The following is a 24125-nucleotide window of genomic DNA, read 5'->3' on the forward strand; positions in this document are numbered from 1 at the left end:
ATTGGATATCCGATAATAGAGACTCACTTTCAACAAGTGGATATGTCTTTACTATTGGGGGTGGTGCTGTATCGTGGAAATCCACAAAACAGACCTGTATAGCCCGATCAACAATGGAATCGGAGTTCATTGCCTTGGATAAGGCTGGTGAGGAAGCCGAGTGGCTTAAGAACTTCCTTGAAGACATTCCATGTTGGTCTAAGCCAGTGCCACCAGTGCTGATTCACTGCGATAGCCAAGCGGCTATTGGAAGGGCAAACAATGGTTTCTATAACGGTAAGTCTCGACATATACGTCGACGACATAACACCGTGAGACATTTGATCACAACAGGGGTGATTACAATTGACTATGTGAAGTCAATAGATAATCTAGCGGATCCGCTAACCAAAGGGTTAAACCGTGATCAAATGAATAAGTTGCTAGAGGGAATGGGTTTGAAATCCACAAACTAAAGAATTGTCATAGTGGTAACCCAACCATGATGACTGGAGATCCCAAGAACTTGGTTCAAAGGGACAACTAAGCTATGAGAGTTCATGGAAAAACACTCAAACTATATCTATTCCCTAGAGAGCAATAGAGTGTTGGAGAACTTGCCTCGTGGTAAAGGCTAAGTCTATGACTTTTAATGGTTCTTAAGGATCTCAAAGAGATGGAATTCTCAAAGAGACCAAGTATGGCAAGGTACTTGACTAAGAATCACCTACGTAAGTGCGAAGTGTGGTCGCTTCATAAAAAACGCACTTATGAATCCAAAGTGGTGTCCAAGACCGCAATGGACACAAAACGTGAGAACGGATGAGGTTGAGGTGTTTAAGTGTTAACACCATTGTCTCGGTGCACGCCGTGGGGGATTAGTTCAAAGCATCGCGCTACTAAGCCGCCTGTGTATCCGATGGTGTCGACTATGGAGGGTTCAAAGTCAACAACTACCTATCCTTATGCTTATATACCTCGCGAGGGTTGAGCTTGTGTCTGCATGCATATGCATTCGGCTATTTCCACTCATGTGGGGGATTGTAAAAAATCATGGATTAAATATGCCCGGTCAATGGATTTTGACCAAATAATAAATGTGACGAGACATTTAATTTTGTGAAATTAAATGACATAGCGTCGATCTACATTTTACGTAGGTAAATGTAGTATATTCACTTTCTCAAATCCGATTTCCGGTGAGTGAGAAATAGTGGATTAAAGTTGGGCATAATTAGCTTTTAATTAAAGCTTGGAGATGGAGCTTAGGGAATAATTAACTAGTGTTAATTATCCCACATTGGAGGATTAACACATCTTTAATGTGTATAAATTAAGTGACTTTATGTTACTTAATAATTATAGTGGACCAAGATGGGTGAAAGAGCCCACACGCGCGCACACGCGCGCGCCGCCGCCGCCCGCCCGCCCGAGCCCGAGCCCGTGCCCGTGCACGTGCTCGTGCTCGTGGTCGCGGGCGCGGGCCGCGGGCCTCGGGCCTCGGGCCCGGGCCCGAGCCCGATCCCGAGCCCGATCCCGATCCCGATCCCGATCTCGATCTCGATCTCGATCTCGATCTCGATCTCGATCTTGGACTTGGACTTGGATCTTGGATCTTGGCAATTGGTCTTTGGGTGGTCTTTGGGCTTGGTGCTTGGCCCAAACTATTCTTTTTGGACCACCGCCGAGTCAGCAATCCAAGTGGCTTGACACGTCGTCAAGCGAGGCACAGTCACGGTTGCCACGTGAGAAATCCACACGCTCCACACACGGATGGCACACTCCTGCCACACGTCTGTAACCGACGTCGGTTACGAATTGCCATGATGACAGCCATCATGGCTGTTGACCCCCTGCAGTGGACTGAGCCTATAAATAGGCCAGCCATTCCATGCATCACTACACAATTCAAAAAGCATTCTGCATCATAAGCTCTCTCCCTCTCCCTGCATAGTTTTTTCTGTCGAAGCTCTGCCCTCTCCTCCATCCAGTTCGCCGGAGCTCTGTTGATTGCGGTGCTGCATCAATAGAGACGTAGCCGTTTTACCTTTGGGGACGACACGCCAAACCGAAGAGCACTACCGGGGCGTATCTCGTCTTGCGGGAAGAGGCCTCCTCGACTCGGCTAATCACACTGGTTTAGTAGTTTCGATTATACGTTGTATTTTTAAGTTCAGTTCTTCCTTTCCTTTCTTTTGGGTTGTATTACGCCCGGTAGTTATCTTTGTAATCCCAGAAACCAACAGCGCCGTGCCAGCGGCGCGATTGCAGCGGCGGCGGTTCTTCGCCTTGCCGCTGGCACGGACGGCGGTGGCGCCAACCGCCACCGCTGCGGATGCTCTAAAAATACAGAGAAACAGACAAAAAAGAAACGTAATTTTCCGACTTTCCTTTTTGGGTGCGTATTAAAATGCGCCACGGTGCGCACTACGCCCAATCCCCTGATCTCTGCTGTGCATCTTCTTCCTCATTACCTTCTCACCGCACTCTCTCTCTCTCTCTCTCACGCATTTACTCTTTCTCTCTTCTTCTACCAACCACAACTACACTAAACATTTGTTTTCGTAAAATACACACACACACATATATCTTCCCCTGCAGTGTGGATTCTCAATTTCCGATCTCCTTCAATTCATGGAGATCCGGTTACTTCTGCTTGCTTTTCTACTTGTATTCTGTGTTGAGCCTCGATTAGGGGCTCCAATCATGTATTCCGCCAGGCTGGTGCATCGATTTTCTGATGAAGCCAGGGCTCACCGCGATGCCAGGGTTTTGAGGAATGGAGCTGGATTAAACGGCGGTTTTTGGCCGCAGCGGCGGAGCTTGGAGTATTACCGCCGCCTGCTCAGCAGCGATGTCCAGAGACAGACGCTTAAGCTCAATCCTCAGTTCCAATTTCTCTACCCCGCTGCAGGCAGCGCCACATTACCTCTTGGAAATGACTTCGGATGGTCACAACTCTCTCTCTCTCTCTCTCATTTGATGTAATCGGGACTTGCTCTGGAACAGGCCAAGGGAATTCGATTGAAGTGATTTATTATTAAAATTCCGAAAATTGGGGGAATGACTCGTTAATACCGAAATAGCATTATTCAATTTTAAGATTGATTGAATTGTTTTTTTATGGCAACAATGGTTTATGTGGAAATATTTCGTTTTAGCTGACTATTTATGTTTTTATGTTGCCAAATCTAGAATAGGAGAGACTTATAGTTTTATTGAAGTTAAACAAATACTACTATGAGATTGAGAGGAAGCTTGTTATGTATAGGCTGCAATACTAATCGTTGCTAATAATTGGGGATTGCATTTGTTTATTTGAGAGCTCATGCTATTCAATTGATACTACTATCGCTTTTCTCTTATACAATGGTCAATAAAAAATAATCCCATACTTAAATTTAGATAGGATTAGGATATGATTTCTGGAAGGTGGGGAGAGTGAAGCTTGCCAAAAAATTATAATCTTGTCTCAGATTTGCTCGATATGACTAGCCATAAGTTAGAGTATGCTATACTCACTTTGGTTAGAGATATACACCTGCTTTCTTATCCGTAGAATTTCATATCTAGCTTTTGTTTTGCTGTTAACTTGGATGATCTCAAACAGGTTGCACTATATGTGGATTGACATAGGCACACCAAAAGTATCTTTTCTTGTGGCATTGGATGCTGGAAGCGACCTATTTTGGGTTCCCTGTGATTGTGTTCAATGTGCACCGCTATCGTCCAGTTACTATAGCAGCCTGGTATGTCTTACATTCTCTTTCGGTGGTCCATGATCTCCTAAGTTGGCTTCAGTTGACTTCCTTAGTGATCATTTTTTATATGAGAGAAAGCAAAAAACTGCAGCCTAATAAACTCGTATCAGAAGCAATGAGCTGTTTGTACTGCTTAGTATCACTTATTCCGAATGATTGATTGGCAGGTGCCCTCTTGTTTTTCGGGCATTTATTATGCAGGATAGAGATCTTAGTGAGTACAATCCTTCTGGTTCTAGTACTAGCAAAACCATTTCTTGCAGCCACCAGTTATGTGCACTGGGTCCAAACTGTCCAAATCCTAAGCAACAATGTCCTTATACCATCAACTACTATTCAGATGATACCTCAACTTCTGGATTTCTGGTTGAAGATGTTCTTCATCTCCTTCCAGGCAATTCAGACGTATCTAACAAATCTGTCAAGGCTCCAGTGGTTATTGGGTGCGTTTTGCTTTGCTCATACCTCAATGCGCCCGATAACTACCATAAAGAAACATTTTCCTCTTCTTTTCTTGATTCTTATATGTTCTTCTATTTTAGGTGTGGTAGTAAACAAACTGGTGGGTACCTGAGTGGAGTTGCTCCTGATGGTCTCTTGGGACTTGGACTTGGAGATATTTCTGTTGGGACTTTTCTTGCAAAAGCTGGATATATTAGAAATTCCTTTTCTCTATGTTTCAATGAAGATGATTCTGGAAGGTTACTTTTTGGGGACCAGGGAATTGCTGGCCAGCAAACTACTCCATTTTTGCCATTGCATGGGAAAAAGTAAGTAACAACAGCTGCTACTCTTTTTTCTTTTGTTTGCACATTGTAGTCCAATTTTGATCCAGTTCATGATACAGTTTAACTTATATTGTCGGAGTGGATGCGTGCTGCATGGAGAGCTCATGTCTTGAAAATCCGGAGTTCCAGATGCTGGTCGACAGTGGGTCTTCATTCTCATTTCTTCCAGCACAAATTTTTGAAAAGGTGGCTAATGAGGTAATTATTTTTTCCCTTCTCTTTTAGTTTTATTCATCCTGGTATCTGTTGTAAAAAGTGAGCAAGTTTGTTTGACGCACTGTTTTGGTTGTAGTTTGACAGACAAGTAAATGCTTCAAAATCAAGCTTTGAAGGATACCCATGGAAGTACTGCTACAAATCGAGGTGTGTTTGTTTTTACTGTTAACCATGTGTTAAAACTACCCATTGATTTATCTATAGACACAGCTGATTATTTTATGGAAAACAGTTCGGATGGGGTGCCTAAGCTTCCTTCTTTCACTCTAAAGTTTGCTACATCCAAAAGTTTTGTGGTCAAGAATCCAATTTTTGTGATATATGGAACTCAGGTTATTTGGTTTCTGGACTTATAGATTGGTTCAATTGTTAGTTCATGAATGACGAAACTTAAGATGCAAAACATGCGAAATCTCTGAATGGTCTGTTTTTGGTACAGGGTGCTGTTGGATTCTGTTTAGCAATACAGGCCGCGGATGGAAATATTGGGACAATTGGACGTAAGTGAATCTTAATAAAAGCTTCTGACTCTTACCATGGGAAGCAATGAGTTGTGCGTCTTTTCCATTTGGTTGGCATCATGTGAGTGCCCTTTAGTGATTGGCTATGCCTTGCAGAGAACTTCATGACTGGATATGAGATTGTATTCGACAGGGAAAACTTCAAGCTGGGTTGGTCTGAATCAAATTGTGAGTGTCCATAATCTAGTGCATGCTTAAATTTATCTATTTTAAGCATATAATACCATGCAATTCAGTTGCATGGTCGTTTTTCGCATCTTCTGCATCTGCTGATAAATGTACCCATTTCAACAATGTATTCTCAACCTAGAACCTCGTTTCTCTGTCCAGCTCACGCCATCAACCCGTATATGTTAAACTTTCCAGGTAAGGATCTCAATGACAGAGCGCCTCTGAATCCATCAGGCAATAACAGCTCTTCCAACTCACTGCCGACAGCACAGCAGCAGAGCGCGCCAAATAGCCATGCAGTTTCTCCTGCAGTTGCCGGAAGGACACCTTCCGAATCCTCTGCCAAGTGCCTGTCATGTTTGGCAAAGCTATTCTCATTGATGCTCATAGCTCACCTCTCATAGAGTACATAAAATATAAATCTTTGTTAGTTCCATGTAAATTCTGATTCTTAGCTTCATTCTTTCCCATTGCTTCATTATTATTCACCATCCCAACATCCCTTCTTCTTTATATAATCTTATATAGGCTTTGAATTAGGCTGGTCATACATAGAGTTGTTCCTAGCACTTCTGCTTATGTACTGTTGTATGTAATAGTATACACTTCCTTCACATAGAGATATGCATAATTCCCAATTTTGGTTGCATATTTTGTCAGCCAAGGATTACTTTTTTTACAGTTGTCTTTCTTTGATTCTCTCTCTTTTGTGTAACTTCACTTTTACAGGCTTGTGATATTTCCATAGTTGCCCAATGGAATCCATTCTGTAAGGTCTATTATTGCACGTTTTTCTACTTGAACTGTAAAAGATTGCATTTTTATGTCTACTATTTCTGGGAAAAGTTTACTCCTATACAATAGGATGCTAACTTTAACTTGGAATTTATGTAGGCTTGGACTCTCATTTCAATAGGTAGCCTTTGAGGTAGGGCTTCTCTCAAATCATAGTAGTACTTATTAATTTAACTTAGCTGGAGCCAGAGAAACCTTATCTGTTTAACAAGTACTGAAGAATAATTTCTATGTTGATTGCAGATATTTTTTTCATTCATTTTGTGCAGAAAATATCAAACAGTTGAGAAAAGATTCTTGTTTACCTAACAAGCTTGGTGCAGGTGTGTTTCTCAATCTAAGGAAGCATATAATGTCTGTTTTTATTTGTGAATAATGTTCCAAGCTATTAATTTTATGATGCTTGTTTAGACCACATTAGTCCAAATTGACAGCTTGTATGATTGAAGCATTTTGTTATGATTCTTGTTTTTTTGCACCAAGTAGGAAGGCTCCTGTTGAATAATCATGAACCCCCTCCCCCCTGCATTGTAGGTATAAGTAGTTTAAACTTTTGAATTGCCAGCTTGATCAATTGTCACTTATGGAATAGACCACCCACTCCTCAGAAATTGATTTGTTGATATTAAAGTAAAAACGTACTCCCTCCATCCCGTAAAAATAGAAATTCTTTCCTTTTTGGTCCATCCCCTAAAAATAGGAACTTTTCATTTTAGGAAATTTCTTTCTCTCTAATGAGGTGGTCCCATTTTCCACTAACACACTTTTCTTTCTTAGTATCTCTTTCTTATTTTACTAATTTTGCATTAAAACCCGTACCGTTTCAAAAGTTCTTAGTTTTAGCAGACAGAGAGTGAGATTTGGATTAATGCAAAATATATATGAAATCTGGTTTAGACACCCTGCTTTTCTAAGATTGATAATGCTATAAGCAAATGTACTTATTTATGAATTTGTGTGAGTGGTGAAATCTAGGGATACTAGTTAGATCAAGCCATGATTTGTATGGTGTGTGTTGAGTGGGGGAGTTGTGGAGGGTGTTGGACTATGTATGTAGTAGATGCTAGCAAGTGAAGACAGTGAGGGAAAAATAATGAATAAATTATCAAGATTGGATGAGTGTGGCTTTTGAGAATTGGAATTTGCACCTCCTCTTCCATCTCCAATCCCAAAAGCTATTATTTCCTTTTGTTGTTTTGCATAAAGAGGAACTCATCCTAGCTCTACTTTTAAGCTTTTGGCCATTTAGGAACTATGTTTTCCATGTACATTTTATTCTAATTTCATGCGTGTGTGTGTGTGAATGTATGTGCAATTAAGACTTAATAAACATTTAAAAAAAGACATTAAGATAGACATGATATATAATTAGGTTTTCTTCGATAAGATGTTTCTACTATGAGCCTATGATACCCCTACTTTGCTTGATAATATAGTATATTATAAAAATGTAATGCAAAAGCATAAGTGTCATGAACCTATTAAAAAACAACACTATTAAGAGATCTCATTTCATTAGTAATACATTGCATTGCTCCTTAATCCTTATCAAGAATTGATGGTTGAAGTTGCTCGGAAAGAACATTACATTCATGAGAGAAGACAACGTGTGCAGTTAATTTGAAAGCAGTAATTTAGATAGTTTGTCTAAAATGATAAATAGTGGAAGTCCCATTTAAAAAAATCTTTTTGGTATATTAAAAAAATATTGACTACCTAAATTGAGGGGCCCATATTTGTTCATGAATAGAATGAACATTACATACTATATCTTTATCTCTATTTTAGACATATTTAATACTCCATATAGATCTTAGATTATTATCTTTTTTCAGATATTATTATTCATCAAGAACAAGAAGTGTAATAATGTAAGAAATATTAAGACACCCAATGAAATGCATGTTTTGGATTGTCTTTCGGTGTTGTCAATTGTTGTCAACTTTTTATTAATTATTCAGGTGTTAGATGCTTGACAACGAAATTAATAACATGATAGCAAAAAAATTGATGAAATAAACAAATCAAAATATTAAAATGCCTTAAAACCTATATAGGTTCAATTTGCATTAAAAGTCCAACAATTCAAATTTAAATTGCAAGTATATCACCCCCACAGAAACACAACTCAAAAAGTTCCATCATATCGAATTCAAAAATTTTATTTTATTTTTGGAGTTCTATGACATTTCCCCAAGACGAGAATCTTTTTTTTTGTGTGAAACAATGGGACTACACATAATGTAAAGATATAACACATATATTCATTTAATAAAATTGTAGTAATAAATATTGTAGACATGGGTAGATATACAAGAATGTAGAACAATTAGTGTACCTTGAAAACGTGGAATCTTTGAGATTAGAGCCCTAAATCATGGTAACCATTTTTCTTCCAGCTGTGCCTCTCATTCACATATAAATAATTTAATTTGGATCACCAAAATTTCAATTATACTCATGTTCTACCATCTTGTCATACTGACTTTAAATATTGTCACTCTTTGAATTTTAGGGGGGGGGGGGGGGTAATAGATTAGCTACCAATAAGTAAATATACATACATATATATGGACTCTTATTCAAAATCAATATTTATTGTTGATATTGACGGAATGAATGATCGGCCTAGTTCTATTTAGCTTTTTATGATATTCACTTCGGAAAAAGATATTATCTTTGTTCCATAAAAATAAAAACATTTAAAACGTCACGGGTTTAATGCAAATTTGGTAAACTTTTTGTCAATGTGTCTTGTATATATGTCAAACAACACCTAAAATATAATATGATGTCAAAAATGGGTCTTCTTAATCCTCCACACACTAATTTTATACTCCTAACTAACGAGAAAAGGCGACTTCCTAAGCGTTGTTAATTCATAAACGCGCTTTCAACGCAAATCCGTTAGATTGGAACACCGTCGATCTGATCGAGCCACGTGTCCCATCTCCGGATGTGACCTATTCCCCTCCATTATTGGTTGTTTCAACATTATTAATGTTGAACCACTATTATAATTTTCCATTATTGTTACTATATGAAAACGTCTTCATTTTCTCTAATAAAATCCAAAAACTTCAACCTACTCTCCTTGTCAAATCAATGCTAATTCTCTTCCTATATGTATCATTATTATTGCTGCATTTCATTGATTTAAAATTTTGAATAGTGTTGTTTTCATTATTTTGGCTAATGCATCCACTTACTTGATTTCCAATGTGAATTTGCAAATACGATATAGCATTCGAAGAATTTGAATTAAAAATTATGGAAATAAAATTTCAAAATTGTGCATTTTTTACCACTCTAAAGGGCAAAAACATGTCTCTTTCTTGAGTGAATTTGGCCTAAATAATTCTCGATGTTTTGTCGCTTTAAACTACTCCTACCATCCTACTTTACTTTGTAAATGTCCTCACTTTCAGTCACTTTCTCCCATATCTATTAAACTAATTAAATTCAAAAATAAAAAATAAAACTAACATTCCAATGTAAAAAAAATGGTGGGCCCCAGCCCCATTCATATGCAGCTGTTTGCCCAGCCAAATGTCTCTATATAAACAAGTGAGCTCTATGAAACAAAACTAAACTCAAATAGAGTATTTGGTTCTAATTTTGAGTTTATTTTATAAAAAAAAGGGAAACGAAAATGGGTGTGTCAGGAACATTAGAATACATTTCAGAGATGATGAGCAGCAGTCACAAACACAAAAAGAAGAAGAAGAAGCAATTCCAAACTGTAAATCTCAAGGTCAGAATGGACTGCGATGGCTGTGAGCTCAAAGTCAAGAACGCCTTATCTTCTCTCTCTGGTATATAACTCACTCTACATTCTTGATCCTTCAAAATGCATCCTACATGATCTGTCCCATAAAAATACTTGCATTTGAAACGACATGGAAATTAATGCACAATTGGTAAATCAAGAGAGATGATAAGAATGCTAGTTAAGTTAAATCAACGTTATTAAATAGTGGGACCCACATTATTATTAGTGTAATAAATTGATTTATATTGGTAATGAATTGTTAAGCCCATTTTTTTTATAGGTCAGACAAAAAAAGAAAATGCACATATTTTTATAGGAAAGGAAAGCGTGTATATTTAATTAAGAAAATGGTATTGTAATTCAGGAGTGAAGTCTGTGGAGATAAACAGGAAGCAGCAGAAGGTGACGGTGACAGGGTACGTGGAGCAAGCCAAGGTGCTCAAGAAGGCCAAGTCTACGGGGAAGAAGGCCGAGATTTGGCCCTATGTTCCGTACAATCTGGTTTCCCAGCCCTACGCGCCGCAGGCCTACGACAAGAAGGCCCCACCGGGCTTCGTTAGGAAAGTCGAAAACCCGGTCGCCTCCGTCAAGTATGATGATCCCTACATGGCAATGTTTAGCGATGACAATCCAAATGCATGCTCCCTAATGTAGCTATGGAAATTTTCATATTAATTTTTTTTTGAACAATGTTTTTTGGTGGTAGTAGTACTAAATAATTTGGTCGATATGTAATTTTTATTCTAATTAAATTGTGTAGGGCTTGTGGTGATTTTGATGATTTTGGGAGATGTACGTATTGTTATCAAGAAGAGGAATGTTTGTCATCAATTAATGATATTTTTAATTTATGGTATATAATAATGCGTGTTTCTGTCAAACAATTTTTTATATGGATAATTAGTAGTTGTACAAATAATGTCGATTGTGATCCGTGGCTACCATTACACTTCACATTTTGCTATACATATATACTTCAATTATTATGAGCTAATTTAGATATGATATTCTGAATTGTGGTTTTCATACATTGGTAATATCAATTATCAAGTTATAGGAATCTAAAGTAAAATTATTTACATTTATAGAATCTTGATCTTGATCACCGACAATATATTTTTGAATTCTTGTAAAAGTCTGCCTTTTGAATCGATCTCGCTGAATTTATTTTATTACTATATTTTTTGTTGAATATATGATATACTCAAACTGCATATATATTATGTAACAGAATTTACATGGGAATATTCTACATTAAAAAACAACGTTGTAGTTGAATCCTTGAGGCTCCAAAAAGTGTTGTTGCAAAAACAAAAGAATTTATAAAGCATTTCACTTTCTTTGTTGGAAGAATATTTGCAAAAAGAAGAAGAATTAAAGTAGCAATAAAAAGGAGTGTAATTGAGCCCACCTTCTTCTTCATCTTCTAATGTAGCATTATTTCGATTTATTTCTCATAGCATAATCAAAGGTTTATTAAGCACAAATATTGACCTCAATTGTTCGGATTCCCCAATTAAAATGAATTTGATCATGTAAAAATATAGATAGGTACACATATTAGAGATTAGTGATAGAGCATCAGACACATTGCATTCTGATCATCCACTTAAAATGGCATTTGCAAAATGAATTTAAGAAAATAACAACCTGTCTTAACCCCTTTCTATTTTCTTCTATCTCATAAAAATATGGACATTTCCATTTATAGAAAGTTGTCTCACAACTCATTACTTTTATACATCAATTTATTTACAACTTATACCACTATAGTCCACCACTACAACTCACTAAACATTAATACTAATGTATTAATTCTCGTACCATTTCAAATGTTCATATTTTTATAGGATGGAGGGAGTGGTCTAGCGATACGACGCTCCTTTTGCCTACCCATAGACTAAGGTTTGAATTCTGGCAATGTCTACTTTTCATTTTTTTTAAACTTTACTCACTTATTAGTATTGGTCTCCATTGCTATTATACCAGCCTACTTCTTTGAATATTTTTATACTAATATATGAAAATTCTAAAAAGGAGGCAAATACACGAACATCACTAAATTTTAGTTTCATTATCTTTATTAAAAAGTAAAAGATTTTTAAAAAAAATATAAAATTCTAAATCACAATAATCACAATTTATTAGTAGTAATTTCATTGTCCTTACTAAAACCTAAATGAAATTTTATTTTTTATTTAAAAATCCAGATTATAATGACCAATAATTTAGTTATCCGAAAGTTCGATATGTAAAGTTACTAGTATTAAAAAACTCTTCATCATAAATAATTTTCAGACTATTCGGTGATTAAAGCTTACAACTTTTTTATGTACACAAAGTTTTTAATGAAAAATAAGACAACTCTAGCTATTTCAGATAACATTTACAAAGTGCCAAATTGGTTGGATTTTAAAACTAGAAGTCGTTGTAATTATTAGTCGCACCCCTAAATTAAATTTCTGAATTGGCCGTTGGAAAACCAACTTGCTGTCTCCACATATATCTATATTAGTTTTGAAGTGAATCATGGGATAAGATAGAATTTATGAGCTGTGGAGAAGTTGATGAAGATTTCTCTATCAAGGCATTAAGATTAGCTAAGACAAAAAAAAAAAAAACTAATTTAGAAAATCAATTACCACCACTAGTGATAGTTCTAGAAAACTAGTTTCGTAGGTGGAAATAGTATGTCAATTTTATTATAAATGACAAGTTGTTGACAACGTTGTAATGGATAGAGAGGATTGCAAATTTTAGTTCTTATACTACTATTACACTTTCGTGGTTTTCATATTTTGAAAAATATTTAATTTTCACTTCTTTTACATTTTTTATTTTATAGTTAACAAGAAATATTTTTGATATTTTATCTCAAAATTGATACTAATATTTATATCATTAATATATAAATAGTATTGATATGGAATTTATTGTAGAATTCAATTTATTAGTAGTTAACAATATTGCCGCTCTAAATCACAAGAATGGCTAAGGGTAGGTAGAAGCCATAGTCGTCACTCCAATATGCAAAATGTATTTTTGAAGAAGAAAACGTCAAAAAATGTCATTTTGAGATTTAGTGAAATTATAATTTTACTCATCATTAATATAAAAAGATAAACCTAATTCTCCTTCAGTTCGTTCACTCCTAATAATTTCTCTTCCTCCAGAGTTATTTCCTGGACCTAGGGCTGGGGAAAAATATCGAAAAAATGATATATCGCTCGTATCGTATTGAAAAATATCAAAAAATTATCGGATTTTCGATATTTCATAATTTTCGATACGAAACGATACCGTATCGTAAGTTTTCGATACGATAACGATATGAATTTCCTTATATCGCGATATATCGTTTTATATTGAATATACGATATATATCGATATTTTTGATATATCGTTTTATATCGAATATACGATATATATCGATATTTTCGATATATCGAATTTCGGTACGATATATCAAATTTCGGTACGATATATCGTTTATATCGAATATACGATATATATCGAATATACGATATATATCGATATTTTTGATATATCGAATTTCGGTACGATATATCATACGATATCGATATAGATATCTTCGATATATCGAAAGTTCGATATATCGAAATTCGATATATCAAAACTTTCGATACGATAACGATATGAAATTATTTCATATCGATATTTTCAATACGATATATGATACAACGTTTTCGATACGATATATCGTATCGACCCACCCCTACCTGGACCAATAATACTCCTATCACTTTTTAGATCAAAGTATACCTTACCTTTTTTTCATAAATCTATTACTTTGTCGGCATTGACAAATTAGTAGTACTATAATCATGATTTTAAAAAAAAATTAGATCAAACTCATTTTTCTATAATTGAATAGTCTATATAGCACCATAAAATTTGCATGTGATTCAGCTAAGCTAATTTGGTTTCAAATTATGTGGAAATTAACAAATCTTCAAATCCTACTTTTATATTATTAATTTTATAATAAAATATGAGTATGATAAGTTATTAAACTGCGAGGTCCATTTCCAAAAGTAATACTCTATCTGTATCAATTAAGTTGAGTCAAAACTTTGAGACACAGATATTAAGAAATTGTGTTGAAAAATAGAAGAAAGAAATAAATTAGGAAAGATGAGTGAGTAAAGTAAGTAATATAATAAAGTAAGAATGAGTGAATGTTTTATTTTTTGTTAAAAGAAAAAGTAAAATTAGTTGGAATAAAGAAAGTAAAAAAAGTAAGGGTGTCAATTAATCATGGACCGGGGAATATTTATTTAAATTGTACACATTTAAAAGTTTAAACAGCAATAAAAAGCCCAACTAAGGCCCAATTTCTTTTCATATGAAAAATCTATAGTGGGCCGGCCCCTTTATTTCATTTCAGGGTTTTAGAGGGAGGATTTGAAAACTGAACAGCTGCTTAGAGACTTTCTCTCTCCATTTCTCTGTTTTCTAGGGTTTCTACTACCTTGCTATCTCTGCGAATCTGATTCCAGTATGAGGTATGAATAATTCCTTGTCAAACGTTTGCTATTTTTTATTCTTATCGTCGTGATGCCGATGGTCGAATTCTGTACATTTCCCGTTTACTTTGCATTTACTCTTTTATGGGTGATATTTATTGGTCGAATTTTTGAGGACCTGTTTGGTTGAATTTTAGCTCTTGTTTATACATCTATGTGCGTGTTTGATGACGAGAAAATTGGATTTAATATTGTTCGATCTATTAAAATGTCCAATTTTATCTGGATGTTTAGTTTCAATATTTTATCTACTGCGTATTTGAGAGGCTTTCTGGACCATCAAGATTTCTGATGCATTTTTTTTAATTATTGCTGTTTTTTTAATCTTTTACAGTCGGCCAATGGAAGAAGATGCTCCCGTAAGTTGCAATCCTTTATGGCATGGTTTTAGTTGTTTTTTTTGAACCTTTGTAGCAAGTGGTAACTTTTTTCGGTTACCTTGGACAATTTTAACAGGTGAAGAATGAGGAGGAGGAGTTCAACACTGGTCCACTTTCTGTCTTGATGTTGAGTGTTAAGAATAACACACAGGTATTGATTAGTTCAAGATAATAAGGGCTGCTATATGTGACCAGTTTGTATGATTCTGTGAATTTTAGTTTCAAATTCCTGTATTATCATTGTTCTTGATATTTTTGACATGGTTGTTTGGTAGGTGCTCATCAATTGCCGTAACAACAAAAAGCTTCTGGGCCATGTGAGGGCTTTTGATCGCCACTGCAACATGGTGCTTGAAAATGTCAGGGAGATGTGGACTGAGGTTAGTTTATGATTTTGACTGTTCAGGGCATGCGTATACATCCAATTTCAAATTGCTAACAAATTGTTTATGCTATTGGAATATGTTTCTAAACATACATCAAATTCTGTCCATTACGTAGATACCTAAGACTGGTAAAGGAAAAAAGAAAGCTCTTCCAGTTAACAAGGATCGTTTTATTAGCAAGATGTTCCTCCGAGGAGATTCTGTGATCATTGTCCTCAGAAATCCTAAGTGATGGGTATGTCTCTATACTTGTGTTTACTGAGCAATATATTTCTGTTTACCTCAATCTCGTCTAAGTAGTTCCAGTAGAAGTTGTAGATTACTGTTTTCTCTTTTGTGTTCTGGGTCATCCTTTATTTATCAAATTTTGACAATTAATAACTCTTATGGATCTGCTTTGGTTCCATATGGATTTAAAGTTTTGTTAAGGCATGATTGTTTCAATGATTTTTATCATCTTTATGAAATATGTTAGCGTACTCATGCCACTTTCTTTGTTCAACCTTGAATTCTATATGGAGTTGATTATCTGATGTTTAGAGATCCTCTTGTTGAGGTTGCTTTCTGATAAGCATTTATAAATGATGATTTTGTACATCATACATGAAGTATGAACTTTATATGCTGTTTAATTGCAGTTTCTGCTCTAATATCAAACCCACCTTTGTGTAAAATGTGTATTTTATCGTCTTATTCTCCTTGTTACCATTGATCTGGAACTGAAGTTGACATCCAAACAAAGCAGCATGATCTCTCAGTTACCTGTTTGTTTAGTAAATTTGCTTCTTTACCATGGTTTATGGTTTCGTGGCATTCTAATTTTTTTCTCTACATTCTTGCAGGATTGCATTACTCTGGCTGTAGTGTGACTTTATTTCTACTGTGAGTGTATGCCAGACTGGAGCTTATCGATGATGACAAGGTTTATCTTTCTTAGGTATATCCTTTGGGAACTCATCTTTCCTACATTAGGTCCTCTTAACCCTTGATAATTTTAGTTTCGAGAGTATGATGTATACTCTCTGTGGTGGATTCTTCGTAAAAATTTATGAGCTGTCCAGTTATTTTCTTATGCATTGCAATCTGTAGACTGACCACCTTTCTATATATCATATGATACACATCAAACACTCCATCTGATAATCTCCAATGCTCACTCTCTTCGCATGCGTATGTACCCATTAACTTGTTTTCCTTGGAGAAGTCGGGTTTCCTTTTTCAGAGGTCATCCTTCTATGTTTTGTCTAAACTCTATTTAGAATATACGGTCAGAATATCGTTGAGAGGTGCACTGCGCCTGTCTTTATGGGTCAATTTCTTCCATCTCTACTTCCTCATCGAACTCTTCTGAATCAAAACCGGATCTACTTATAAACTAAATATTCGTAGGGTGTAGTGTTGGTTTATTGTGTCTTCTTCTTATTTGTTTCATGAAGTTCAAGAAAATAAGTTGATATATGTGTCCAACTCATCTCCAACATTCCACTGATATATAGAGATGCAAAATTACACTAGATGACAACATAAATGTTACAGAAATGAAATAAAATGCTTTATTGTCTCTCTGTTCTCCTCCTTCATTCTTTACTAAATATGTTTCTCTTCCTGCTTTTTTTTGGTAATATAATTATAAGTAGTCCTTTTCTTTTCTCATTTTTCTCCAACAACACCAAAGAAGGTTTGACTATAATGTTAAAGCACATGAATTATTTTGAAATTCCGATGTTAAAATTGTCATCAAGAAGCAAGTCTTCCCACTCCCATAAGCTGCTCTTCTGAATCTTGGATGTCCAACAAGTGTTGTCTCCCCAAGTACCCTACAATCACAACAAACTATTCAATGCACACACACAAAAAAGAGAATACTAATTAGTAAACAAATGAAATTTCAAGAACTTGGTGTCTTTTGAAAAAGAAAAGTTTCGAACAAGTAATGTAATGTAAATATTTACCTCTTGTTTTGAAGCATTCAATATGTTTGATTGGCTGGTCTCTTCTTCACCCTTATCGGTGAAGTTGCAAGCTGCATATTGCGAGCTAGTTTGTATCGTATCATCCTTATTGGTGAAGTTGCAGGTTGCATATTGCGTGCTGCCATAACCTGTGAATATTGTGCTTGGACTAGATCTGTAAAAAATATTCAAAGGTCATAAATATTTCAGTGTGACATTACAAATTCACTACAAAACATTGTGAATTAACTGTCAACAAAAAGTATTTACCTTGGAGGTGGCATGTTGCTTAAGTTAGGGATGGAATTGTAGAATGCATTTGAAAACGTTGCCTAAAAATAATTTACATACAGTAGAATTATAATCGATCAATTGGAAAAGGCATATTTGATATATATACACAAATATTACCTGTTGAGAATTTTGAAACGAGATAGGAAGGTTTGATGTGTTGGGTGTGTCCAGATCCGAATTTACTATGCCTTGAACTTGGACTTTGGCACTATAAAAAATTAAAAACAATATATTATTCCATATGGTCAACAAAAAACATAAGTGAATAAAATTAACAGTTTACAAATTTACCTCAATAATGGACTTATCCCTGAATTGAGCTCGTTCTCCATTAAATTTGAAGAAAAAGAAATCTCATGATCTTGGTTTTGCAACACCCTTGAATCCATCTAATCATACTAATATTCAGTATTATAAACATATTTAACAAAGTATAAATGTTGTTAACATACTTGAAAATTCGGTTGGACATTTGATGTTTGCAGATGATTAAACAACACGCCCTACAAAATAATTAATATATTTGTTAGCACGTGATTAATATATTTATTATTTGAAAAATAGTAAATAGTCCATTTTATCCTAGCCATTTGGGCATTACTCGAATCTGTCCTGCAATTTAGATACTTATCATTTAATAACTATCGTTTTGTTTTTGAGATTAAATATCACGCATAAAATTTTCGCCGATCAAAATGTCTACATGACAATCGAAATTAAATGTCAATTACCCAAATTAGACATCGATAACACAAAATTATACAATGAAATTTAATACATCAATCGCCTGAATTTATCTGCAGAATTTTTAATTTTTGAAAATGAAACACGAGTACTAGATGGTAATTACCTAAGCTATGCGATGTTTTTGAGTAAATGAATCAAATGATAAGATAAAATGGATCCTTTATCCTCTTAAAAATATTTCAGAAAATAATAAGATGAAATTTGGAAACTAACTTTTCTAGCTAGGACTGTTTCGAGAGAATGATTAATGTTTCTCTCACACCAAGACAACAGATGCAAGGAAGGCTCCTGCTCTGGATCCAATTCATAATCTCTAAGAAAATTAAAATAATTGTTTAATCAACATGGCATAATAAGGATTAAGAAATGAAATGAAATTAGATTAGGTTAAAATACTAAAATAATTACCTGAGATTTGCTTCTAAAATTTGCAGTTCTAGGCCACTCTTTTTAATTTGCAATTCGAGATTCTGATCAGCACCAATTATATAAGTACTATAATTCACACTTTTGATACATATGTATTTAAAACGAATATCACAGGGAGAGAGAGTTTGAGAAATCAATCATACCTCAATTCTTGAATTAGTTAGCCCCAAAAAAAGAACCCATCAAATTCCATATATATGCACCAAATATATAATATTTTATTGTCAGCTAGGGAATTAGATTAACAGATAATTGATTAACTTCATTTTTGTTGAAAAAAATACTATATTAATACTTTATTGAAATACGGAATTAAATTCACATATATAATTACACAAACTAAATTGAAGGTGTAAATTTTGTGTGTGAAGGAGAGAGTTAATTACTGTTTGTCCAAATATTGCAACTTGCTTTTGTCACTTTTAATATGATCCAGATTCTTCAACTTCTCCAGTTTCCTCTTCATGTAAATAATTGAATAGAAAATATGTGAATTCTTTTCGAACAAAATCAAAATAAAATGTGCACATCCATAATAAATTTATTTATTAAAAAAAATACCTGAACATCATCTAACTCCCTGCATTTCGCCATATCACAATTATTATTAGCAAAACAAAATAAGTAATTACTTAAATAAAAGTTAATAATCGAGAATTTATTAGCTAAAGAGATAATTCTGATTACCTCAATCTACTCTCTGCTGGTAGATCAACATAACGATGGAGCACATCTTCGATTCTGTTAGAATTTTTTTATTGAGTTTAATAAAAAAATTTCATTCGCTTCAATTTTGAAAAAAAAAAGAAATTTTTATTGAGTTACAATTCAAACACACCGTTTTTTATTGCAGAACTTGCTAATCCGGCCAGATGGCGAAAAGGCAACAAATGCGACATCAACGTCGCAGCAAATCGCGATTTCATTCGCCTTCTTCATGAGGCTGCTACGGCGCTTTGAAAACGTCACTTGACATTTTGTTACGTCTTCTATTTTTTTCATGTCAATTTTTCGACCCATCTTGTTTGGTTTTGCTATGTAAGTTGGTAAAATGTTGTGTCCACACGAACTATATTTATAGGCCTAAGAAACTTTGTAATATGAATTTAAAAAATGTGAATATGAGTTTTTTTATATGTAAATATATATAGTTTGTGTGAATAATGAATTTGGAATATATAACAAGAGGTGAACTAACTCCTACATTTAAGTCGTGTTTGGCATTATCTTATGTGACGACGATGACTTTTATATTTCATTCTAAATTTAACATTCAAAGGTATTAGTTTTTAATAAAAATATGAATTGCAACACAGAAAATATAATAAAAATATCTTGTTGCGTAGTGAATCAATTCATTTCGAAATCTAATTTTTTGTTAAAAATATTTGCGCCAAACAAGGTTTTGAGTTTTGACTAATCACTTGCAATAATTAGGTAAATCAGAAAATCCGATGCTACTGATTTTGTACCTCTATTAATAGAAAATTAACATAATTTTACAGTGACACGTGTCATTTGGGCACGTCATATTGTGAATGAATTGTTGGAAGATTTATTGGGAAAAGAAAATAGTTTGTAGCTTAAACCAAATTATAATGAGGATTAGCACCACACTAAATTCTACATATATTGGGATGAGATTTCTTCTCATTATTTTTTCTCTTGTGAAAATAAAAGTCACACAAGTAGGGATGTCAATCGGGCCAGCCCATCGGGTTTCGGGCCAACCCTATTCGGGTTGCGGGTCAATCGGGTGCGGGCTAATCAGGTTGTGATTTTTTCGGGTTATAAAAGTTCAACCCTAACCCTGAAAGCTCGGGTTTCGGGCTAGCCCATCGGGTTAATCGGGTTGCTACCGATAAAATTAACATGCGATCAATCCAATAAATAATGATGAAAATTAGTTATATTTATAAAATGTAAAATATTTAATTATGATAAATTTGAGATATATGCTTAAACTCAAACATAAATATGATCAAATACTAATATTTGAGATTTATGCAAAATAAAACATAAACATCAAGAAATTTTAAAGCATGTTTAGTAATTTAAATATTTCTTTTAGTGAATTTGAAGTTTCTAATTCATTTATCTATTATTATATTAATAAAAAATATAATATATAATTTATATATTTAATATATAAAATGGAAATTTATTTTTTCAGTAATCTGTATTATGAAATAATCAATGAAGTGTCGAATTAGAGTAAAACAAATAGAACAATAGAAATTTTATCGGGTTTCCGGGCCAGCCCATCGGGTTTTCGGGTCTGGCCCTAACGGGTTGCGGGTTAATCGGGTGTGAGCTAATCGGGCTGTAATTTTATCGGGCTGAAAATTTTCAACCCTAACCCTATAAATTTGGCGGGCTATTCGGGCCAGCCCACGGGTTTCGGGCTAAATTGACATCCCTACACACAAGTATGAAAAAGCAGATCGCATCCCCCTTTAGCCAAATATAGTAGTTATGTTATGATTTTTGTACAGTATAAATATATTTGTATACTGCAACATATTAGAGTAGATACAAGCAATATTGTTTGGAAATCTTGTATATTTCGATACGACAAAAGTATAATTGGATGATTTTAAAGAAAGGATATCAAATTGGATGATTTTAAAGAAAGGGTATCAAACTTAGTTTTTAAATACGGAGTTAAAAAAACTAACCCTAATAGCAATGTTTTTAGACGATGTTAAATTTCTTATAATTGGATGAGTTTAAAGAAAGGGCATCAAACTTAGTTTTTAAATAAAAAAAAACTAACCCTAATAGCAATAATTTTGAACAATGTTAAAGAGGGATGTGCTTAAAAATAGTAAAGCTACCATGTACTTTCAACCTCGTGCTGCCACATGACACGTACTAACATGCAATATTGTAAACACAAACATGCAATATACATTTGTGGAAGTTGTAGATGGATTTCCGCAGATTGAATTTTAGCTATAGGCAGATTGTATTTTGTATTATTGAGTTTTGCATTTTAAACATAAACTGTTTAATTTGCATTATATTTAGACGAATTGCATTTGTATATAGTTTATTTTGCACTGTAGACAATTTATGTTTATAATGCAAAACTCAACAATATAAAATGCAATCCGCGGAAATCCATCTACAACTTCACAAATGTATATTGCATTTTAGTGTTTACAGTATTGCATGTTTCGTGCAAGTATGTTGTGACTCTAATTAAGGATGCGCCCTAGTGCTCCCATGTTAAAGAAATTTAACATAATGTATTAATTTAAAATACTAATTAAACTTTTTGAATGGTTCATGTAAAATTAAAACTTTTGTATCAATTTGATACATTAATGAAACATTTTGTATATGTGGTGGAATTTCTCTTTCAATTTCATTTGATGTACTTTTGCACTCTTTTAAATATTTTCATCCTTTTTGATCCTCTTTGTTTTAATGAATATTTTAGTCTTTATGTTACTATATTTCTCTTTCATCCATTCTACAAAGAAAATTTAAAAAATTTAAATTATTGTCTTTTATTTTAATCTTCATAAAATAAATATCAAATTAAAACTATATTTATTTTGATGTTCATTGAATATTTATTGTTAAACTAAATTAAATTGAGATTAAATGGAGAATGAGAGAGATGAATAATAAATTAAATAAATAATAAACAAAAGAAGACAATGGAATAAGATATAAAAGAGATAAAAGGGAGAAATATTATCACTAAAATATCCTTCGAAACTAAAAGAACAAAAAAGGCAACAAAAAAAGGCCAAAAATAGTACTCATGTGTTCCACGGTAGTTGAGTCATTTTATTTTCTGCACTCGTTTTGGAAGTAATAAATACTTAAATTAGAGAAAAAATAAAGTAAAAGAGAGAATAATATAGAGAATAATATAGAGAATAATATAGAGAATAGTCTTATGTACATTATTCTCTCTCTTACTTATTACTCATTTATCCCTTAAAAATAGACCACATTTGACATTTTGGGATTTCCCAAAAAAAATAGACCAATTCAATTTTAGGAAACTTTTTTCGATCTATTGAGGTGAGTCAAATTCTCTACTAACAATACTCAAATCAATTTTTCTTTCCTTATCTCTTACTTTACCAATTGTGAATTAGAACCCTTACCGTTTCAAATGTTGTCTATCTTTTAGAAGCGGAGGGAATATCATTTTTTCAAAACGAGTGCAAAAAATGAAATGACTCAAGTACCGCGGAACCGAAGGAGTATAAAAGTACCTCAAGTAAAATTAAGTATTTATTCAGAGATCTTTAGTAATATATATACTACGGATTACTTTACTGGATACTGCAAATATACAAACCATATTATTCTAAGAACATTTTTTTAGTTCACTATTTAATTAATCATATAAAAATTATTCAAACTTTGAATTAGTCTGATTTGTGTTTCGCAAAATTACTTCAATCTCAATCCAAGTCAAAACTTAAAATAACACATCGTTGATCCTCATGAGTCATGACTCAGTTAAATCTTGGGAATATAATTAGTAGGCAAAATCAATCAAAACTCAGAACTATAGATTTTATGAATTAACGTGGAGTAGTATTCTCTCGTCCAACTAAAATCACATAATTTTCTTTTATTCTGTTTCAATTAAAATAGCATATTTCTATTTTTGCAAATAGTAAAATAATACTCCACTACTATTCTCTTTCCCATTAAGAGCATCCATCACGCTGCCATTTGAAAGAGCACAACTCGTGCCGTCGACACAGCACGCGACGAGCTCACCGTTGTACTCATGCCGTCGGCACGAGCACGCTCTCGGCAGCGGCACGATGCTCCCGTCCACGTGTCGCGAAGTGGGTGAGCGGTGACGCCCACTCGCCCCTCCGCGAGCTGGCACCATTTTAAGGAATTTTTTTATTTTTTTAAAAAAATCATAAAAAATTCCAAAACATTCCAAATTTTTATTTCCAATTCCCAAAATAAATCCGTTTTAAGACCATTTTTACAATATTTTTTAAAATTTTTTTATGCCCAATTCATCCAAATTATCTATAAATATACCCATTCACCACTCATTTTTTTTATCAGACCAAACTATCTCTCACTCATACTTCTACATACAATTATTTTGCATCAATTCGAACATATTTGAGCAAAGTTCGACAACGAGTAGTTAGTTCCTCTAATAGAACAATTCGTGCATTTTATTGGCTTGTATTTTTAGGATTTAAATTATGCAATATAAAATTTTTAGGATTTGAATTATAATTTTTTATTTTTAAGGAATTTGTAAGTCATTTCGGATTTTTAATGAAATTTTATTATTAATGAAATGCTTTTAGCAATTGTAGTTTTAAAATTGAATAATAGAATAGCGAGACTCATGAATAGTGAAGAACATGCTCTTGGAGACG

General features: G+C 33.9%; 4 protein-coding genes across 6 annotated transcripts; 3 read left to right on the plus strand and 1 right to left on the minus strand.

Moving 5' to 3' along the window:
- The first annotated feature begins 2407 nt into the window (after window positions 1-2407).
- LOC121768519 (aspartic proteinase-like protein 1) lies at window positions 2408-6123 on the plus strand. Of its 3 annotated transcripts, none has more exons than XM_042165052.1 (10): window positions 2408-2930; window positions 3590-3728; window positions 3942-4183; window positions 4283-4510; window positions 4588-4726; window positions 4821-4891; window positions 4977-5076; window positions 5184-5244; window positions 5362-5433; window positions 5596-6123. In XM_042165052.1, exons 1-10 carry the CDS (start codon window positions 2614-2616, stop codon window positions 5838-5840), a joined length of 1614 nt encoding a protein of 537 aa, XP_042020986.1. In that variant the 5' UTR covers window positions 2408-2613; the 3' UTR covers window positions 5841-6123. The 3 variants fall into 3 exon arrangements, with proteins under 3 accessions (XP_042020986.1, XP_042020987.1, XP_042020988.1); XM_042165053.1 differs by having other exon boundaries at window positions 5632-6123; XM_042165054.1 differs by having other exon boundaries at window positions 2794-2930; window positions 3908-4183.
- A 3691-nt stretch (window positions 6124-9814) lies between these two features.
- Window positions 9815-10859, plus strand: LOC121768520 (heavy metal-associated isoprenylated plant protein 23-like). Its single transcript, XM_042165056.1, has 2 exons — window positions 9815-10046; window positions 10368-10859. Exons 1-2 carry the CDS (start codon window positions 9884-9886, stop codon window positions 10655-10657), a joined length of 453 nt encoding a protein of 150 aa, XP_042020990.1. The 5' UTR covers window positions 9815-9883; the 3' UTR covers window positions 10658-10859.
- Window positions 10860-14395: 3536 nt separating this feature from the next.
- On the plus strand, window positions 14396-16459 carry LOC121766539 (small nuclear ribonucleoprotein Sm D2-like). The gene is made up of 6 exons (XM_042162797.1): window positions 14396-14529; window positions 14885-14909; window positions 15007-15081; window positions 15206-15310; window positions 15432-15551; window positions 16159-16459. Exons 1-5 carry the CDS (start codon window positions 14525-14527, stop codon window positions 15546-15548), a joined length of 327 nt encoding a protein of 108 aa, XP_042018731.1. The 5' UTR covers window positions 14396-14524; the 3' UTR covers window positions 15549-15551; window positions 16159-16459.
- A 594-nt stretch (window positions 16460-17053) lies between these two features.
- Window positions 17054-19758, minus strand: LOC121766837 (floral homeotic protein GLOBOSA-like). The gene is made up of 8 exons (XM_042163074.1): window positions 19577-19758; window positions 19426-19479; window positions 19300-19318; window positions 17854-17951; window positions 17680-17770; window positions 17539-17600; window positions 17269-17443; window positions 17054-17149 (listed from the first exon to the last, which is right to left on the minus strand). Exons 1-8 carry the CDS (start codon window positions 19756-19758, stop codon window positions 17054-17056), a joined length of 777 nt encoding a protein of 258 aa, XP_042019008.1.
- Window positions 19759-24125: the final 4367 nt, after the last annotated feature.

The sequence above is a fragment of the Salvia splendens genome, chromosome 15 (genome assembly GCF_004379255.2).
Source record: "Salvia splendens isolate huo1 chromosome 15, SspV2, whole genome shotgun sequence".
NCBI classification, from domain to species: domain Eukaryota; kingdom Viridiplantae; phylum Streptophyta; class Magnoliopsida; order Lamiales; family Lamiaceae; genus Salvia; species Salvia splendens.